The following is an 18169-nucleotide window of genomic DNA, read 5'->3' as shown; positions in this document are numbered from 1 at the left end:
GATACAAAATTAAACCCAATAATTCTAATAGGTACATTTTATTCACAATAGTTCGGAATAGTCCTAGCTATAAGTAGGTATGTTACACAAAAATTGCTTTATGAATTTTAGTGATAACTCTAGTAATGTTTATTGATAATGTAAACTCCCAAAAAATTGCTTGGTGAGTTGTAGCAATTATACAGGGTGTTTTCGAAGTTGAGGCGTTCCTTGTAACACGAGGTACTATACATTATTCTTAAGAATTTTAGCCTAAATCTTCTTAGTAAAATGTTTGTATTAACGGAGATAATTGATTGTATATTTTTATTGTTTTCTAAAATTTTGAGTCCGGTCCTGTCTATTTCTCCGCTGTACTAGATTAATAACTGACGTGGCCCAAGGATGGTGTCTTTCTGGAAATCGCTCTGCGTATTCTCTGGACGCCGCAGCTGCATTCTGATAACATGATAACATTGCCCATACATTAGCAATATATCTGTGAGCTCATTATTTTCGTAATGATTAAGCCATTCCGATTAATTAGATGACAACTCAAGACAGTATTTTTGATTAACGTCCATGCTCATTTGATTTTTTTTTGTCAATTCTAATTTCTAACAAATCACCGCAAATTTGAGCAGGACCGGTTTAAAAAATTTCAAAAAAATTAACTTATTGTAACTTAATTACTCTCACATGTTAAAAGGAACGTCTCAACTTCGAAAACACCCTGTATAGGTACTCTAAAGTAGTCTACAATGTAGGAGTTGAGATTAACAGTTCAACAAAGTAAACTCTTTACTTTATTTTTTATCACTCAATTCATTACTTAGGTACTAAAAACGTCCATCAGAGGACGCATTAAACAAAATGCAGGTAACAAAATTTGTCATTTTTTCTTGTATTTTAAAGGACAAATATTTGAAAGTTATAGAGCTTGCAACACCTAAAAGATAAAAAAATTTAAACAAATATCCTGGAAAGGAGTAATGTTGCATTTTATCTTTGGCATAATGTAGCTCACTTATCCCAGTGAGTGAGGTAATGAAATGCGTGCGGTAATGAAGTTCTTATCCCACTCAAATGAGTGGGGTAAGTGTCATTTATCCCACGGGATTAGATAAACGATTAAATACCATCTAATGTCAATACAGGAAAAATTTAAGATAAGAAAAATATCTTAATAGGTATTTGTAAAATCTTCAGAAGTTTTAATACTTACTACAAGGATATTTTGATCACTTCTGATAACATTAAAAAAGTTTCACAGACAATATCTTCAAAATGATATTTTTTGAATTGAGTCTCTTTCACGTTCTTGAAGCACAAATGAATGCTTCACAAACATGTAGAATTGATAAAATTTGTGTTATGGTCATAGATACCTATTTAACAAAAGGAACATCTCTTCTTTGTTAAACATAAAAATGTGATAAATAATAATTAATAAGATTTGACGAGCCGTAGGCGAGTGGTGCAATCGTCCGACTGAATAAATGAGTCTACATTACGGGAAACTAAAATGGTCAACAAATTTGATTGTTTTAACTTTTTGAAAGTTTCTCTTTATTCACGTAGATACCCCGGTACCTACTGAAATCATGAATTTTTGAAAAACTGAAATTCATCAGTTTGAGTTTTATGGTGCCCGAATGTACATTGTACAGTTGGCTTCAAAAAAAAAACGGGAAATGAAATTTGACCTAATGTGAATTGGAAATTTAATTTGTCAATTTGTGTCTGTTTGACAGTAGTATTTGTATTTGTATAACAGACATTTCTGATACATAAGTGTAGTTTTTTAACCTAAGTTCTAAAAGACCGTTTCAAACTATAAAAATTTAATAAAATCTGACAGAACTTTTTCTGACAGTTCCCGTTTTTTTTGAAGCCAACCGTACTCAGCTTGTGGTTAATTTCCTGGAAATTTTTAAAAGCTAAATAGCAAAAGATTAAAGAAAAAATAACTTCCTTTCGTACAAATCAAAATTCAAATAAATCGTTTATTAACGAGCATCACATTTTTTTTAACAAATGGTTCGATGAATTTCTGTTTTAATTTAACAAAAAAAAATTGTAAACTTCCGATGAACTAAAAAGTTTAAATATTACTCAATGCATCCTGTATTAAAGACAAGGTTCTTGGAACTACTGAAGATGTAGGTGTTAAGATAAATGAATTATTTCTCTATTAGTACCTAATAATTCCTTAAACATCTTCCCAAGTTTCCTCTTCATTTTTCCTTAAAATTTCACTGTCTGTTCCATTTTTTTTGGATTCACACTGTATATTGATATCTACCTATGTTCAAAAATGTTACAAAGTTTGTCGGAATTTCTAGTGTTTTAGCTACGTAATTTTAAACTAGACTACGCTAAAAATTCAGTCAGACTTAAGTATACTGGGTGTTGTTAAAAAAGTATGCAAATCTGCCTTTACTGATCTAATATGTATTATTCAGCTTACGCCCTGTGTGTTATTGTCTCTATTTCAAAAAATTATCTGACTACAAAAACAATGAAGCAATAAACTATTTAGACAATAAATTTCAGATTCACTTATTTTTTAACAACTTTATTTACACAGTTGAAGGATCAAAATTCATTAAAGATGAAGTTACGATGTATGTATTAATTTTATGTAGCTTCTGAATGCTAAATAGACCCATCATAGACCTTAGCTATATAAAATTAATGCTATCTAGGGCAATTTTACACATTTTCACCTCCAAATTTGGAAAATGGATTGTGCAAACCAAGGGTCAAATATTTCAAATAATGTTAACGATGTCTTCCATTTAGCCTCTAGAAATGTATGTCTTCCAATTATCATTTGTAAGTATTTACTGTTTGTATGTGTGTATGATGTAAAGGATATTGAATTGGACGTAATTCGGCAAAATTCCGTTATGCTAAAATGTATAACTTTATATAATTGTTAGCATCTTGTTACAAATTGTTATAAAAAGTACATGTGCTAGATTAGGACATTTCACTCGACACGCATTGTACAGGACAATGATTATTAGTTCAACCCGAATTTCTCAGCTCAAACTAATCCTCATTTCAGGCCCACTTTCGTTACGATTGTTCTTCTTAATTTCAAATTCCACTCTTATGTCAGTTAAATCAGTTGGACTTTTATACATATCACTACACATAATTGTATGTAACAATATAGAAAAGTGAATTGTACAATACCTAGTTGTAATAAATTATAGTTGTTGGCGAATTGTATAAAATGTGTAAAATTAATAAACCGTGAGTAATCAATCAGTGGGGTTTTCATCGAGGTTTTGAGAATGAAACACAAAAGATAAAGGAACAAATTTATTTCAGGTCCTTAAGTACAATTTCGGCCAAACAAATCAAGTGGAGCGTTTCCGAAGCGCTCAAAACACCAGCCAATGCTAGAACATCAAATCCAAACATTTTGACACTTTTCATTTGGGGAAAAACATCAAAATGGACACCTTTGCAAGTTATGAAATCGAAGTCTCCAGTCAAAAAAAAAAAAAAACACCAAATTCAAAAAGAAAATAAAGTGATGAATGAAACAAACAAGATCGGTTTGAATTGCAACATAAAAAAAATGTCATATTCGATTTTAATAAAAGTACAATTTATCACACTCTTACTCTGCTTAGTGCACTTAGATAACAATAAATTAAGAGCCCGATAATAAACAGACCCTGGAATCAATTAATAACTGTACAAAGGGTCCTAACTAATCCTAGTTAGAGTTTGGATTTGGCGTTGGAAGCATTAGCGGCTAATTGTCAAGATGGATTTTCCTCGAAGCGCACAATCATCGAGTTGGCATTTCCGGGCTCGAGTTTATACCCGATGGATTTGTAAAACGGTATCAGAGGATCTCTACAGTCCAACGACATTTTGTAGCAACCTAGTTTCTTGGACAGAAGACTGACAGTTAGGACGATTCTGCAATTGGAGTGTTAGTGAGCAACATATTTGGTTTATTCTCACGCTTACAGTTTCCCCAACTGTTTTCCTCGATAGGTGTTATTGACGACGACGTCCTCCAGACGAGCTCTGAGGGCGCAGTTGTGGATAAATTTGAATTCCGTGACGAGGGTTGCAGCACCGATGATTCTTTTGTTTCTGGTGTCCTCGATGACAGTTATGTAGTAACCACCAGATTTTTGCATATTCCGATACTGATCTGAATAATATTTCTTATTCATTTTACATAAATTTACTAAATATACTAAATAAAATGTTTGATTAATCGAAAAATCCAAGAATTGCAAAGTGACGCAAACAGATTAAAATGATGGCAAAAATTACTTGGCCTTGTCAGTTTGTGATACTGATAACATATTCTGACTTGCGATTCAAATCGATAAAAGTAAAAAATGCCGATATAATAATAAAAATAATAACGGCAAAATTGCCGTGCCGCCGGGTGGTGGAGGGTTAAGATTTTACAATATAAATAATAATCAAATTTGTCTATATTTCCATCAGGTAAAACAACTTTACAAGAACTAAATATATAACAATAGTAATTAAACACAAACTGATGATATGATAAAATAAACATGGACTAAAATACCGGGTGTACGCGGGATAAGTTCAGGTGGACTTATCTCTGGTGTCATTAACATTAGAAATTTAAAATTTTCAGATGTAAAACAATGCATAGTCATGCATGTCATTATTAGGATAACATATGAAATACAAATTGTATTATAGTACCTGAATACGGTAAATATGATAGGCATGATGTCATGCACATAAAAAAGTATTCTTTCTAAAGACCCAATTTTTTTTACCGGTTATAAATGGCAACCACCTTTATTAATTCAAGCTTTACTTAAATTTTAAGGGCGCGGAGAAGTACTAATTTTAACTGTGATATTTTGTTTTACTGGAAAAAATCCCGAAATAAACAGGTAAATCGTTTTAGAAGAAAAATCACTCGATTTTTTCCTTTGTCACATTCTCCTTTTTATCACTTATTACAACATAATAAACAAATAACTGATAAAAAATTCGTAATGTATGTACATACATAGATACATACAGTGTGAACATAAAGTTTAGAACAAAATTCATAATAACGTAATGTGATGTTTTTAAGAAAATCACTCGGACAGGTCAATTTTATTTTGAAAAATGCCATTCTGTGACGTGCAACTTGTTAAATGACGTCACTGCTTTTTGCGCAATGACAACCCACACTTTTTTCTTCTCTTTTTGATAGACCCTTCCACTACCTAAACGACGAATGAAAAAAATTGGTACCTTAAGGCTGTATGACACGATGCTAAATTTTGTAGAAAATTTGTTAGAAAATGAGAGGACCAATGAACGAGGGTCTCTCTCATTTTCTAACAAATTTTCTACAAAATTTAGCATCGTGTCAAACAAGCTTTACATAACAATTTTTTTGAGAAAATGGCAATTTTTATTTAAAAAATTTAATTTAATTTTTAATGTATTTTTTTTTTTTGTATGGGTTTATTTAAAACAGAAGATTTATTTTAATCGACCAAACAATTTAGAAGATTTACTGCAGCGAATTTGCTCTAAAACGGAACGAAAAGCCCTGACATTATTGAGCGCAGTGTACAAAGTGTCGGTAAGTGCCAAATTGTTGGCAGGGAATAATTTCAACATTTGCCTTAAACTTTATTGTTAACCTAACCTTAGATAGTTGTTTGTATTTGTTTGAGGTCAATTAAAATTTTTACATTAAAAATTAAATTATGTAATTTTTTAAAATAAAAATTGCCATTTTCTCAAAAAACAAAATTGTTATGTAAGGTACCAATTTTTTTCATTCATCGTTTAGGTAGTAGGAAGGTCTATCAGAAAAAGATAAAAAAGTGGGGGTTGCCATTTAAAAAAATTGGTGATGACGTCATTGCGCAAAAACCAATGACGTCATTTAAACAAGTTGTACGTCACAGGATGGAATTTTTCAAAATAAAATCGACCTGTCCGAGCGATTTTCCAAAAAACATCACATAACGCTACTATGAATTTTGTTCCAAACTTTATGTTCACACTGTATATCTAAGATTAGACACTTTCATTATTTCAAATTGTAGCTGTTCATCTGTTAAACAATGAAATACCATCTGAGATCAATATAAAGATTAAATAAGAAAAATATTTTTAAATATTTGTGAAATCTGCAGAATATAAAGCAAACGCTGACATTAATTCTGAAAAGGTTCAGTTACTGATATTCTTTCGGATATTTTATAAACAAATAAAACTAAATAAATTTTTGAATATGTAATTACAAATTAATATTCAGAAAAAAATCTTTGATTCTAAAGGTACCACATAAATCATGTATAAAAATAGTAAAAACGATTATTGATATTTACAAAATATGTAGTGATGAATGATAAAGAAATTTGTGATAATTCATTGATGACGTACACAAAAATTGATCAAACGGCAAGTGTTGTAAAATAATTCTTACTAATGTGGTTATCCCTTTCTGATAAGAATATTTCATTGTACCTACATACCTAGTCGTAATACAAGATTTAGTTATTACCTACTTATTGTCTAAAAATAATACCTCATATCCGTTAAATGAGAAAATACTACAGCGTGATCAACAATGACTGAGTCTGTTGGCACTGAAACAATTGAAAAGTACTGGTGTTTTTTGTCTCGTAATTGGCACTAACAGGATTTTTTTAACTTGAGACGACATTAAAAACATTTTTGGTTATGTCAGTTATGTTTATCCTATTACAAAAAAGAACCTTTCATGGTAAATGTCAAATTTGCCAAATTTCATTGTTATAGTCCGGACAAAATAAATGTGAATCTTGACTTTATTACCAACAGATTCAGTCATTCTTGATCACACCGTATTTGATGTCAATGAAGAAAAAAAAGTTAAAAAAAAAAACAATCAATGATGTTTTGGCTTTTGTTTCGTGTTTGAAACTTAAATATTTTCTTATTTCTCAAATCTGCAAAAGTTTTAATTAAATACAATGATATTCTTCTCACTTTTGAGGACTCTTAAAACATGTAAATTAAATTTCGTTTTTTTGGCCTTTAATTAACAGCTCCTAAAAATGTTATCTATCAAGGACTCAATCAAAGAAACTACTTGAAAATTATCATTAAATATCATTCTGATTGCTCGCAAAAAATGTTTCATTTTATAGTATATTATGATACGAGTCTTATAAGAAGCATTTTGTGGCACGCACGGGTTTAGGGCACGACGAGCTTACGAGGAGTGCCATGAAGGAATAAGTGCTACAAAATGCCTTATAAACAAAATATCACACCTTTTAAGCCATTTTTAAGTGAAAATTAACAATTTTAAAATTTGGGGAATTTTGTCGTGGTTGGCAACAAATGTCATATTATCTGGAAAATTCAAATATGTATCAATTGTTATTATTTTTTTTATGACAAATTAAAAATGAGCCCAGACGATTTTGTATGTACCCCGCCAGAAATACGAGATTAGGATTAGTCTAACTGCCCAAGACACGTCTAATGTAATGAATGAAGTAGAAAAAATAATTTAAAATATCCAAAAGAATTGAAAAACCCGCGGACCAGATTTCTGAATAAATTAGAATCACCAATCGTTTCTTAAGAAAAATATTTAAAATAATAAACTTAACCCAATCAAATAAATAATTATAGGTGAAAGTTGGCCTTCATCATTGTCATTATGGTTTTTAAAGGTAAATACCAAATTGATTAGTTAATATTGAATGTTGTACATATTTGGAATTTTTTTTGGAAAAAAATGTTTTTTTTTCAAATTAATTTACTGTGATGTAAACGGCGATATAGGTTGCGTTATAATTTCAAGAATTTCTTTATGCTGCAATTAAATATCAAGACATGGGCAAGTGCTGCTCACCTTTAAAAATGGTGACCTTGAGACAAAAGAGGAAGTAATTTCAAATATGTGGAACCTACATAATTTTTTCTACTTTTTTTTATAAAAATCCAAAGACATTTCTCTCCTTGCAATAAAAAATACATAAAACGGACCACTTACGTTCAAAATCTGGTCTGCTGACGTTTCCTACAGCTGTCAACTGTGTTAAAATCTGCAAATACCCTTTATCATAATCTTCAATTTGCAAAGGCCTAACATGGAGCCAAGGCTCTCCTGGAGCTTCATTTGTGATTGGGGGTGAGAGATAACCCCTCACTGACGCCCAATCAAGATTTTTAAGAAGTTCTGGATCAAATAAATATCCAGCGTTGTGGGCCTGAAACAAAAAAAAAATCTTCCATAGGTAATCTATTTTAACAAAATCTCTACAATCACACCATTACATGTGCATCTATTCTCTACCTGAGATACTTGAAGAATGTATGCATAATGGTACTTAAATCGAAAACGCATAATCTTATCTTTTATTTCACAATTTCTGTAGATTGATTAATTTCGTATTTAATGTAAAAATCAAATTTTACAAAGATTAAAGATAATTTTAAAAAAGCGTACCCGCCTCTCTGGACCCATCTCCTCTAACGTCTGAATGTAGATTGCGAAAGAATTTTAACTACACGAACATATTGCTATAAATTACAAACAACCTTGAATAGCTCGGTCACCCAAAAGAAAAGAAAAGTTGACTTTCACTGCCGGTGGTTCTTATTTGACGTTGCTGACTTTTGACAGTTAGACACGAGCTTTTGACGTTTCGTTCGTCATGGATGTGGCTACAAGCACTGAAGGAACAAGCGCGGCTGGATGATTTAACAACAGTTTTAAATTTTAATCATCACTCGCAGCATGGTTTACAAAAAATGACTCGTAAAAACGTAAACCATCGATATTTATGGAATTCTACAGGTAATACACGTGGTTTTATCAAGTGACGTCGCCTGCGTTGATTATAATTTATAATCAACGCAGGCGACGTCAAGTGATATCAACGATTAACAATTTCTCAACAGATGGCGACTGCTACCAATTTTCAAAGTGACAGCTGACGTGAATGACGTGGATCGTGAAATGTGTAACACTCGTAAGATGTTTAACAGTTTAAGTTAAATTAAAATCGAAGATTTAGTAATAATTAATTGTTCGTAACTCATTGTGTTAAGTCGTCTTGAAGGTATGTTGGCGTAATTTTTCCTACTTACACAATTACATCCAACAGAACTAACTTACAATATTCGAACATTTGGGTTGGCGTTATTTTAATAAGAGAAAAATTACATTTGTGCAGATGGCAACGTATGAAGAATACATTCAACAGAACGAGGACCGAGACGGTGTTCGTTTTACTTGGAATGTTTGGCCGTCCAGTCGTATTGAAGCGACGCGTTTAGTTGTCCCTTTGGGGTGTCTCTATCAACCTATCAAAGAACGTCAAGACCTACCGCCTATTCAGTATGACCCGGTTTTGTGCACAAGGAGCAACTGTAGAGCAATTTTAAATCCTCTCTGCCAAGTAGACTACAGGGCTAAGCTATGGGTGTGCAATTTCTGTTTTCAGAGAAATCCTGTAAGTATATCAGATGTGACATTTCCACAATGTCTCCATTTGTGAAATAAAAAAATACACAGTGATAAAATAACAGGAATGTTCCAATTTTTAGAAAATGTGTATTTGTAGAAACATAATTTTAGCAAAATGTTTAATATGAATTATTTTTATTTACTACATATTTAATAATACATTTAATATACATCACAATTTAATTTGTTGCTTAATTTAGATGGACTAAATCAGGTCAAGTTAGCTGTGGTCAAGTCAAGTGATGTCATTCCTATTTTGTAGGTTTAGTTTTTGCTAAAAGCTCTAATAATTAATGTTATGCACTCACAGTTACATTAGTTTGTTCTTTGTTTATTGAAGAAAATTAACAAATTGATTTTTTCCATAAAAATAATTAATAAAACTGAAATTTTCAAAATTTCTATTTTAGGGGGCGCTGAAGTCGTTACACGATTACCGAATATTATGATTTTTTATTTCATTCTCAGCAAACTTTTTTATTAAATTTTGTTCTTCAATTTGACCATTTATTTTACTAAAAAAAAACTTCATCTTTCACAATGGAACACTTCTCATATCTAACACCTCTGCAGTTTCCTCCCCAATATGCTGCCATCTCGGAACAACACCAACCCGCAGAACTGATGCCCATGTTTTCGACTATCGAATACACCATAACCAGGGCCCAGTGCTTGCCCCCGATCTACCTTCTGGTCGTCGACACCTGCATGGACGAAGAAGAACTGGGAGCTCTCAAGGATTCACTGCAAATGTCTCTCAGTCTTTTACCGCCGACGGCCCTCATCGGTCTCATCACTTTCGGAAAGATGGTCCAAGTTCACGAACTGGGCACAGAAGGCTGCAGCAAATCCTACGTGTTCCGGGGGACGAAAGATCTATCCGCCAAACAAATCCAAGAGATGTTGGGCATCGGTAAAGTGGCGATAGCTCAGCCCCAACAACAACCGGGACAGCCGATGAGGGGTCCGCAACAGCCGCAAGCCCCAATTCCACCGGCCAGTCGGTTTCTTCAGCCGATTTCGAAGTGCGACATGAGCTTGACCGATTTGATTGGTATGGTGGAGTAAGTCGGTTTGTAGCGGGGTTACAGTTGGAGTTGCAGGTGAGCTCCAGAGAGATCCGTGGCCTGTTGGGCAAGGAAAGAGGCCTCTGAGGTCGACGGGGGCTGCGTTGTCAATCGCGATAGGGTTGTTGGAGTGTACTTACGCCAATACTGGAGCTCGAGTTATGATGTTTTTGGGAGGTCCATGCTCACAAGGGCCTGGTCAGGTGGTCAACGATGATCTCAAGCAACCTATCAGGTAGAGTTGAAATTGTCAGAAATGATGCCACTTACAGACTAAAAGCTTTACAGTAGGAGCAAATAAAATTTAACTAACTATAATGACTCCTCTAAATCCAAAAATTGGTTTGTAGATTGGTTCATACAAATATTGAGTCTGCCAGTGTAAGTTGTGCAAAGTAAAAATGATTCTATTGGTGTCTTTTATGTAACCTTTTTGAGTGATATAATTTGAAAATCAGAAAAATTAAGTTTTAAAAGCAAGTTCTAATTCAAAGGGCCTGTAATCTGGCCCTAAGAGTATTTCCGTGATATTGACGAAACTATACTTTCATATTGGCAGCCAGTGTGAAATTAATCTGTAAATGAACGTTCGCTACCTGTTTATTCTAATGTTTTTAAATAAAGACAATAAACTATTCTAAATAGTAACATCTTTAAAAAATAAATAATTGAAGGTCCCATCACGATATACATAAAGACAACGCTAAATACATGAAGAAGGGCATCAAGCACTATGAAGCCTTAGCTATGAGAGCTGCCACCAACGGTCATTGTGTTGATATTTACTCTTGCGCCCTGGATCAGACGGGGCTTATGGAAATGAAGCAATGTTGCAATTCTACAGGGTAAAATGTGAAGTTTAATGTAAATAAATGTCTCTTTAATTGGTTCATTACTGTAGTGGACACATGGTGATGGGAGACTCGTTCAACTCGTCGCTGTTCAAACAAACATTCCAACGAGTGTTTGTTCGAGACTCTAAAAATGACTTGAAAATGGCCTTCAATGCTACTTTGGAAGTGAAATGTTCCAGAGAACTCAAGGGTAAAATTTTGAAAAATCGAAGGTGATGCAGCAGTAATGTGAGTTGATTTTAGTTCAAGGAGGCATCGGTTCTTGTGTTTCTTTAAATGTTAAGAGTCCTCTAGTGTCTGATACCGAAATCGGTATGGGAAATACCGTTCAATGGAAAATGTGTACAGTGACACCGAGTTCCACGATCGCTTTGTTCTTTGAAGTTGTGAATCAACATTCGGCTCCGATTCCTCAAGGAGGTCGTGGCTGCATCCAGTTTATTACACAATATCAGGTGAGGACTCTTTTAACGAACAGTTAAACAAAGAATGAATATTTTTTCATAGCACGAACAGAGTTGTTAATAGGCAAATATCAAAAAATGTTTAAAATTTATTTGAAGAGGATTATTTCAAATATTGGGTGATTCAAAATAATTGTGGATAAGTATGGCAACTATGTACGAAAATTTATGTGGGTGGGGAAGAGTTGACAAGTTTCAAAATTGCGCGACTATGAACTGTCAAAGAAATATCACCTCTACCCTAGCCACACAGTTGCCACATAAATTTTTGTACATAGTTGCCATACTTATCCACAATCATTTTGAATCACCCAATACATTCACATTATCAAGTTGTTTATCTTGAAATAAAACAACAATCTGAAAACAAGTCAAATGAATTAACAACTAAATTTGGCGGTAAACGTAAGCTACTGCTCTGAAGACAGAACCGGTAAATACGTGAAAACTATCTATTTTGCAAAAATTGTGACTGCAGTAACTCTGAAACATAAAAATTGCTTGAATAGGGCACTCTTGTCCTTGTGGATAAAGATTAAAGCTACATGCTGCCAATCACCTACCTAAAGCAAAAAGTACTAGTACTGACTTAATTATATTTTTTTACTTAGATGGCTACAAAATCATCAAATGTCTTCCATTGAAAACTCTAATCTATGGTCGCAAGCATAACCTCTTACAAGTATCACAAAAATTTATAAACCTCCAAAACATCACAAAGGGGCCACCTCAGTGCTTAAAGTTTTATTTTTCTCACTGTGGCTCTTAGCGCTGTTAGATTTCTTCATTTGTATTTAGAATCCTCATTTTCAACTTATCTAATTTTGCATTTTTTCTTTCCCTTATTACTTGACTAAATATTTGACCAAATTATTACCTTCAGCACGCAAGCGGCCAGAGGAGAATCCGTGTGACGACAATCGCGAGAAACTGGGCCGACGCCACTGCCAACATCCACCACATAAGTGCCGGTTTCGACCAGGAGGCTGCAGCAGTGCTGATGGCACGTATGGCTGTGTATCGAGCCGAGAGCGACGACAGCCCAGATGTCCTCAGATGGGTCGACAGAATGTTGATAAGACTGGTAAATATAAATTTCTACTCCAGGCGCGACACAGTCAATCTCGATGTCTCTTGCAGTGTCAGAAATTCGGGGAATACAACAAGGACGATCCCAACAGCTTCAGATTGAGCGAAAATTTCAGCCTTTATCCACAGTTCATGTACCACCTGCGTCGCTCCCAGTTCCTGCAAGTCTTCAACAACTCCCCCGACGAGACCTCTTTCTACAGGCACATGTTGATGAGGGAGGATCTGACCCAGTCGCTGATCATGATCCAGCCGATCCTGTACAGTTATAGCTTCAACGGACCACCAGAGCCGGTCCTGCTCGATACCAGTTCGATCCAGCCAGATAGGATTTTACTCATGGACACTTTCTTCCAAATTCTGATTTTCCACGGCGAGACTATAGCCCAGTGGAGGAACCTGAAGTATCAAGACATGCCAGAATATGAGAATTTCAGACAATTGCTACAAGCCCCAATAGATGACGCTCAAGAAATCCTACAAACGCGGTTCCCAATGCCGAGATACATCGATACAGAGCAGGGTGGGTCGCAAGCCAGGTTCTTGCTGTCAAAAGTCAATCCGAGTCAGACTCACAACAACATGTACGCTTACGGAGGGGTAAGTTCTTCAGTTCACTTTTCAAATTCATCATTGTGTTTCATCTGTGTTAATACTGTTTCTGTTCCATGTTCCGGATAGGCCATATCTAATGCGACTGCGGTACAGTAATTTTTTTTTATTGAGGCTAGGATGGGGTTACTAAATTTTATTGCAACTCGCGCACTGGTTTGGCTTCACAATTTTCAGTGTAGGCGACTAACAGGTGGACGGGGGCAACACTAAAATTCAAGACTGCGCAGCGTTAAACATTAACATTTTATTAATTTCGAGAAAATTTGGATTGTAACGTCTGAGCTTTGTTCAGCCAGTACATCTGTCAAAAATGACACTCCAAATTTTTTTGGATGAGACGTGGGGGCGTTGGTAGAATTTTGACTGGAAAATTTTGTTGTAAATCAGATAAATATCGCAATTTTAATTGCAGGATGGAGGCGCTCCTGTTCTGACCGATGATGTGTCCCTTCAAGTCTTCATGGACCATCTCAAGAAGCTTGCGGTTTCCTCGACCGCTTAATATTACAGGACTCCTATCAAATGTTTTATTTACATCTATTTATTAAGTACAATAGTTGTAACTGGATATATTTTAATTAAAATTAATGTATTGGGTGATTCGAAATGATTGTGGCCAAGTATGGCAACTATGTACGAAAATGTATGTGGCAACTGTGTGAATGGGATAGAGTTAATACGATGCGATCAATTAAAAAATAAATCGAGTCGGCGTGTTACCTATGGCAACCCATAATATAGCATAGGCTCCAAAGCAAACTCGATTTATTTTATTAAATGATCGCTCGGTATTTGTATGACATTTCATAAGCGTGCATTTGATTTGTTTCATTCCATTACACATTGATTTGACAACTTTCAAAATTGCACGTCTATGAAATGTCACCTCTACCCTACCCACACAGTTGCCACATAAATTTTCGTACATAGTTGCTATACTTGGCCACAATCATTTTGAATCGCCCAATACTTTTGAGGATAAGTGTTGCAATGCAATAAAAATATAGGAGGTACTGTACATTCTTTAATTATTAACCTACCTATTCTAAATACATGAAAATATACAATTTAATTTAAGAATCTGATGCTCATTTTTTGGGCGACATCTGTTCGTTGCAAGGCTTTGCAGAATTCTTCGAATGAAATCATCTGGTCACCGTCTTCATCAGCTTCCACTATTGTTCTTTCGGCGATGCTAGTCAACTGTTCCTCATTTATATTGGCGCCGACCATCATGTGGAGAATCGCCAACAATTCTTCTTTGGAGATCATATCGTCGTTGTCGAGATCATACATTTTGAACGCGACTGGAATACAAAACTGTACAATTTTTCCCACGATTCTAAACACGTACATCTCAATTTTTCTTCTCTGGAGTTGAGGTTGTTCTCTTTGTTCTTCTTGATTGGTCTGAAGTGCGCCAAAACGTGCATAAACTGTCTAAAATTTACCCTATCATTCAACCCATCCTCTTGAAAGAACGAATTCACGATGCGTTCACCCAATGGGTTGATCGCCAGTTCTGGAATGCGTAAGAAGTCATCTCGACTCAATGTCCCACAATCACCTCGATCCAGCGATGTGAACCTCGAGTACAAGCGCTCGATTTGGTTTGGAGTGACTGCAAAAATGCACAAAGGTTAAACTAATAAGAGACAAGTGCGTCGTTTTCACTTACACCCAGTTTCCTCCTGGATTTGGGCAATTTCTTCCTCGCGCAAAAGTAGCGACGATCTGTTGCCCATATTTTTAAACAGAGAAATGGACCTCCTCTACAAACTTTCAACTTTCGACTAGCACCTGAAAGCGAACTTTGAAATTAACTTTTGACGTTAGTTATCACTAATCACTTTTATTGTTGACGTACGTCACTACAGACTGGTGGTTAAAGTCACAAAAGCAACACGACGACCAATCAAATGGCGCAACGTGTACCACGTGACAAAAATGACACGCGGTCCTCTGTGACATGCATGCGTGCACCTGACAAGTGTTCTGAGGTGCCTGACAACCTGACAACCATCTGACAACCGACAACCGTCCAACGTCCAATCGTAATCCGTGATCCAATCAACTGTGCAAGTGGAGGTTACGTCACTGGAAAATGGAAAGTAATAGAGTTCAAATTTTAGCTAATTGTCCAAACGTATATTGAGTAAATGTTTAATTAGGTTACAGTCACGTAGATTAAACTATTTTTAATATAAATTGAGTTTGGTTGTGATGAGAACTCGAATAGCTTGGTCAAACGCTGAGCAAACTGATAGCCCCATTTTGTCAGGGCACCAGTCAAAACTTGTGATGGGTTGGTCACTCAGTGTGGAGTTTTGTATCAGGGATAACTCTCCTGGAACGCCATAAGCCAGACCATCAGCATCTTTTTCAACTCTTGTGACAGGATAATTACTACAACATTTGTTTAGAATTATTCTGTAAATGAATCACATTGTAAACCGACTATTTCCATAAACATAGAGTTCCTGCACCCCCAGTCGTCATGAAGATCTCTCTATTTTGGGGCAAATGCTTCACTGCCCAAATCGTTGAATTGTGCGCCTTTTCAACGACCTGAGCAAACCCCTTTTTGGGATGTTGCGTCCGCACGTCGAAGCAAAATATCTTAGACTCTAAAGTGGTAGCAACCAGTTTGTTCATTTCAATGTCTTTCCGATCAAACTGAAGGGAAACTACCTAGAATATCAAAAATGTAGCATAAGGAAGAGGCAGATGTATCATGAGTACTCCATTTTTGACACATTTTGACCATCTGACGGACATGTTTTTAAGATCGTATATTTTAATGTCACCGTTATCATATCCAGCTGCCACGACTCGTTCTTCGTTGTTGTAAGAATTACCAAAAGCAACCGCCCAACAGTCCCTTCCTTGGGTACCTTCGCTTTGACAGAATTTAGCAACGGGGGTGTTCTTTTGCCTCACATCCCAGATCATAACAGACCCTTAGGAAATTTGGTGATCAATGAAAATTTTTGCAACTTGAAGATTTACCATCTTTTGAACCAGTTACTATTTCCGGTGCTCCACAATCGGTGGTAGTACCACCAACGCCATCAATTGAGTTAATCACCCCTTTATGTTTTTCTGTTTTGTACACCGGGATCAGATTGTTTTCCAGATCCCTACAAAAAAAAATCTCTGGAGATTTTCATTGTTTACTTTTTAAATCATCTTACCAAATTTGAAGTCGTCCGCTGAAGTCTCCGGTGGCTAAATGTCGGTCTCTTAAGCTAGAAGCACTGAAAGTGCCACATTTGAAGTGCTCTTTTTTGCCAAATTCCGACACTTTTTCGACCCCTTCGGCGTCAAGTGAGTAAGTTTCTATGACACCAGCACCGTTCGATTTGCCTCCGATTGATACAAATTTCGCCGAACAAGGTATCCATTTCACGTCGTGAATTGTGTAATTTAAGTTTTTTTGGACGTGACAAATTATTTGGGGCCTTTGCAAGGTTTCCATCGTTGTGGATTGATAAAACAGTAGAATGTTGTCATAACGACGAAATTTTCAAGACAAGAAGAAATGGAACTCACACTTGGAAAGAAACTGGACGTAAAATAAATTCCCGAATTAAAAATATGGCATCTATGAAAAAGGAGGATCAATGGTATTTTTTTCTAACTGATTGTTTGTTAATTTTTTTTCTTATGTTTAAAACACAATGGAAGAACATAACATTCCGGACGAAGTTTTTCGCAAATCTAACGAAGGCACTATAGTTCTCTTATTCCAACAAAACCTTCAGAAAGGTATAACAAAGAATCGAGATTATTTTGTGAATGGAAAATGGAGAAGGCAGTTAATCAAGTCAATTAGGAAATACATTTGCGGAAATGGAATTTCGGGCAGTATTGTCATTTTCATAACGTAAACTCTAAAACAACCTTTTAACCTTGTCATGTTTTTGTCTTTTTGACTCATTCAAAAATTGTGTTTTGTGTTATAATAAAGGGTAGGCGATGATTTAATTACACTCAAGGCAATTAACTGAAAATTCAAAAACTCACTGCGTGACTGACACAGAAAAGTTTAATTTTTAAATGTCAGTCATGACACTGAGGACAGTAAAAGATGGTTTTTCTGTGGTTTACAGAGGTTTTGTTGAAGTGACAGAAAAATGCTGCCCTAAATTCCGTTTCCGCAACTGTACTCGTAATGTTTGAATCCGGTAATAGGAAATATGCTGTCGCGAGCAATAAATTCTGGTCGTCAATATCATTTCAAAATTTGGTTAGATTATCACAAATTAAAAAAAAATTCCCTGCCTGATTATGCCCACGTCAACAAAGTGTCAAAAAATGAGAAAAAAATTAGAATTAATGTCATACAACATGATGATAGATTATGAAATTTACGACCGTTTTACAATGGAGCATTTTACATTGCCTCAAAGAATGACATTGATGACCAAAATTTATTGCTCGCGACTGTACATTGTAGTTGACTCAAGTTGCAAAAAACCACTTGCCATTTGCAGCAATCGGCCGATTAATAGTCGACAGTTTGCGCAAGTTGTGATTTATATATTTTGTCTGTTAACGGTTCGTAGACGATCACGATCAGAATGAGCACCTGCT

The 18169-nt window shown here is 35.1% G+C and overlaps 4 protein-coding genes across 5 annotated transcripts; 1 reads left to right on the top strand and 3 right to left on the bottom strand.

The window, feature by feature from the left end:
* Positions 1-3299: 3299 nt before the first annotated feature.
* Positions 3300-8792, bottom strand: Gnpnat (glucosamine 6-phosphate N-acetyltransferase). Its single transcript, XM_069039894.1, has 4 exons — positions 8462-8792; positions 8006-8222; positions 3976-4165; positions 3300-3924 (listed from the first exon to the last, which is right to left on the bottom strand). The coding sequence occupies exons 1-4, from the start codon at positions 8477-8479 to the stop codon at positions 3762-3764; spliced, it is 588 nt and encodes a 195-aa protein (XP_068895995.1). The 5' UTR covers positions 8480-8792; the 3' UTR covers positions 3300-3761.
* Positions 8793-8920: 128 nt separating this feature from the next.
* Sec23 (transport protein Sec23) lies at positions 8921-14591 on the top strand. 2 transcript variants are annotated; one of them, XM_069039889.1, is made up of 11 exons: positions 8921-9077; positions 9192-9470; positions 10058-10538; positions 10588-10786; positions 11226-11396; positions 11453-11595; positions 11649-11860; positions 12753-12953; positions 13010-13558; positions 13640-13660; positions 13986-14591. In XM_069039889.1, exons 2-11 carry the CDS (start codon positions 9192-9194, stop codon positions 14073-14075), a joined length of 2346 nt encoding a protein of 781 aa, XP_068895990.1. In that variant the 5' UTR covers positions 8921-9077; the 3' UTR covers positions 14076-14591. The 2 variants fall into 2 exon arrangements, with proteins under 2 accessions (XP_068895990.1, XP_068895991.1); XM_069039890.1 differs by lacking the exon at positions 13640-13660.
* On the bottom strand, positions 14585-15543 carry elm (calcineurin like EF-hand protein 1 elm). The gene is made up of 4 exons (XM_069039895.1): positions 15424-15543; positions 15252-15373; positions 14928-15194; positions 14585-14880 (listed from the first exon to the last, which is right to left on the bottom strand). Exons 2-4 carry the CDS (start codon positions 15316-15318, stop codon positions 14642-14644), a joined length of 573 nt encoding a protein of 190 aa, XP_068895996.1. The 5' UTR covers positions 15319-15373; positions 15424-15543; the 3' UTR covers positions 14585-14641.
* Positions 15544-15699: 156 nt separating this feature from the next.
* Wdr92 (WD repeat domain 92) lies at positions 15700-17857 on the bottom strand. Its single transcript, XM_069039892.1, has 5 exons — positions 16768-17857; positions 16583-16713; positions 16316-16533; positions 16032-16264; positions 15700-15979 (listed from the first exon to the last, which is right to left on the bottom strand). Exons 1-5 carry the CDS (start codon positions 17049-17051, stop codon positions 15772-15774), a joined length of 1074 nt encoding a protein of 357 aa, XP_068895993.1. The 5' UTR covers positions 17052-17857; the 3' UTR covers positions 15700-15771.
* Positions 17858-18169: the final 312 nt, after the last annotated feature.

Source organism: Tenebrio molitor, chromosome 2 (genome assembly GCF_963966145.1).
Source record: "Tenebrio molitor chromosome 2, icTenMoli1.1, whole genome shotgun sequence".
NCBI lineage: Eukaryota > Metazoa > Arthropoda > Insecta > Coleoptera > Tenebrionidae > Tenebrio > Tenebrio molitor.
This window is presented reverse-complemented; position numbering and strand designations above follow the sequence as displayed.